The sequence below is a fragment of the Propithecus coquereli genome, unplaced genomic scaffold (genome assembly GCF_000956105.1).
Source record: "Propithecus coquereli isolate 6110/MARCELLA unplaced genomic scaffold, Pcoq_1.0 Scaffold38, whole genome shotgun sequence".
NCBI classification, from domain to species: domain Eukaryota; kingdom Metazoa; phylum Chordata; class Mammalia; order Primates; family Indriidae; genus Propithecus; species Propithecus coquereli.
This window is the reverse complement of record NW_012149507.1, coordinates 7,800,763-7,803,559: the sequence shown is the minus strand read 5'-3', so window position 1 is coordinate 7,803,559 and position 2,797 is coordinate 7,800,763. Positions and strand designations below refer to the sequence as shown.

The 2,797-nt window shown below is 42.1% G+C and overlaps 1 protein-coding gene across 1 annotated transcript in view; it reads left to right on the top strand.

The window, feature by feature from the left end:
- Positions 1 to 2,797, top strand: part of ABHD3 (abhydrolase domain containing 3) — a 63,412-nt gene that overhangs the window by 40,042 nt on the left and 20,573 nt on the right. The window contains exon 5 of the mRNA XM_012652087.1: positions 346 to 458. Within this exon, the coding sequence (XP_012507541.1) occupies positions 346 to 458 (113 nt within the window). The remainder of the gene's footprint in view (positions 1 to 345; positions 459 to 2,797) is intronic.

The window sequence follows — 2,797 nt, the reverse complement described above, 5'->3', positions numbered from 1 at the left end:
GCCTCGGCCTTCCAGAGTGCTAGGATTACAGGCGTGAGCCACCGCGCCCGGCCTGCATATGGCATTTCGTATCTGTTTAATTTAAGGTACTTGTACTGGTCTCGTCCCATTTGCATCAAGCCTTCCTTGCATGTTCACAGTCATTTTGTTAACTCAAATCGTGTTGACTTTAAATGGCATATATGTGCACTGCAAGATATGGAAATGATAAATTATTATTACTGTAGTATATGCAAAGGTGGTTTTCTCATACTTACGATGTCTTGCTCTTATTTGCATTTCTGCATGATACAAATCATTAACCTCACATTTTAATTTTTGTGCTTTACTTGTCACTACTTCCAGACGCCAAGGACTTACTGTTGTGCTAACACTGAAGACCTGGAGACAGTTATTCACCATGTGCACAGCCTGTTCCCCTCTGCTCCTTTTCTGGCGGCTGGGGTTTCAATGGGAGGGTAAGGTTCTTCCTTTCCAAAATACTGTCTGGCAGGGAAGCAATCTTATTGGCTCTGTCTTTCAGAGGACTATAAGCTGGCTGCATAGACATTTAAAATAAATGTCTGATTATTTTTATCATATTTTATCACATGGTTGAAATGAATGAAGGAAGGAATTAATTCAAGTGAATTTTAACAATTTTAATGGACAATTGACTACCAGTCACTACAGAGAAAAGGACACGAGTACTCTGGGGTTTGTGAGCTTGGAGGCTCATCTGAAGCCCATGAAGTTGGTTCGTGTCACTCAGCGGTTGACACGCTGACCTTCTGATTCCCTGACGCCCTCCCAGCCACCCCTCTCGCTGGTTGGGAAGCTGAATGGTAGCACGACTTTCATCCCTCCAGTCACAGAAATAATCACCTATTGCTCTTTCCAATTGCAGTGGCCTCCAAAATTATTTTTCCCCAGGTGGTATTTTGTTTTGTTTTGTTGCTGGGCACATGGACCTCCTGTGGAATGCTCTCCTAGACACTGAGATTTGGTTGTTCACCCTCTACTCCAGCTGCTATTTTAAGCACGGGAATATTATAATTTGTGCTGCTTGCCATTACTTTGGGCCTTATTTGGACCTTTTATTTGCCATGTTTAGATAAAGGCTTATGTCTACTAATAATTGTTTTGGTTTGGTGTTCTATTGACAGTGAGCTTAAGGAAATCCAAAATTTTTACTATCTGGCATGTTACCATGCTTTAGATTCCCTAAACCATTGTCCAAAACTACTTTTTAAAACAGGAAACACTTGAAATAGAAAATGGTATTTTTTCTTAATTTTATAATTGATTTATTAGTCATTTCAGTTTTCAAAATAGCTTAGTTTATTTACGTGAAAATGAATAGCCTTTACAAATGATATGCTCTGAGAAATAGGCTTTAACTACAGCTTTTTAGTTTCTGATAAACATAAAACTAAGAGAAAAGAATACATTTGTTACATTAGCATGGAAGGTCTGACTTGACCTACTAAAGGAAGAAATCTGAATCAGTGAAGAAAACTGAGGCAGAATCTCTGAATTGTGCTTACTGGACAGAATTTAGCTTCTCTTTCCTTTGCCCCATAATGTGACCTTAAAGAACAGGGTGAGGGCTGACCTTTTTTCCCTCAATCGTACAAATTCTTGACTTTTTAAAAGGCCAGACCTTACATAAACAGGCCCAGATTCTCTATTCAGAAGCTCCTGGGAAATGTCTATTCATGCTGCCTTGAACTCTCAGTGCCTGGAGGCAGAACTTGACCATTAGCCTTTATAGTTGGTTGAATATTAATGTCTTGTAAATTGTTTGAAGGAAGCACCCTTTTTAGTTGCCTAGCACTGTGACACGGTCCCAAGTGGGCTTACCACTTGGGGATGTGTTTTACAGCTTGACACATTTTTTTCTTACGGAGATACAACAGATGAAAGCATAGTCTGCGAAGATCCTCATGCCCAGTGCCCTGTGATCCCCACGCCTGTGATGCCTGAGGCCTAGTGTGGGCTTTGAGCCAGAACTGAGGCTAGTCAAGGAACCCACGCCACTCTAGACCCAGTCAGATCCCAGTCTCCCAATAAGCTGGTAAATAAGCTTCAAAAATGTATAGAAAATTCCACATATGTATGAAAGTAAAGACAGAAGTATCCCATAAACTCATCATTCAGCTTTAATATTATCAAATCACCCAACTCTGATTGTCACGGCCCATCTAGTTTCGTTGCCCGCTACTCCAGAGGAAGCGGATACGCTGAGACGGGTGTTGCCACGGAGAAAGAGTTTAATATCGCAGGTGCCATGTGAGGAGAAGGAAGGAAATTCTCACATCTGTCTCCCCAAGAATTTGGGAGAAAGGATTTTTAAAGATAGTTTGGCAGGCAAAGGGCTAGGCAGTTGGGTCTGTTGATTGGCTGGGTTCCAGATGGAACCATAGGGATGTAGAAACTGTGCTGAGCCAGTTCCTGGTTGGGGGTCAAAAGACCAGTTGAGTCAGTTCCTTGGTATGGACCACTGTCTGGGTGGGGCTGCCAGTCCACTGGAGATGCAGGGCCTGGAAGATATCTCTAAAACAAGCCTTAGGGTGTACAAGGGTGATGTTATCTATGGGAGCAATGAAGAAAGCTAAGAGGTTGGTCCAAGTGCGGTGGTGTTTACAACTAATTGATCACAACCCAGTTACAGATTCCTTTGTTCCTTCTGCACTCCCAATGCTTCACTTGACCAGAAGAAGAAAAAAAAAAAAGCTAAGAATCTTTATGATCGTCAGCTATAGGACTCCTGAGTAGTAACCAGTAATAGGAAAGCAAGGCCGGGCGCGGTGGCTCA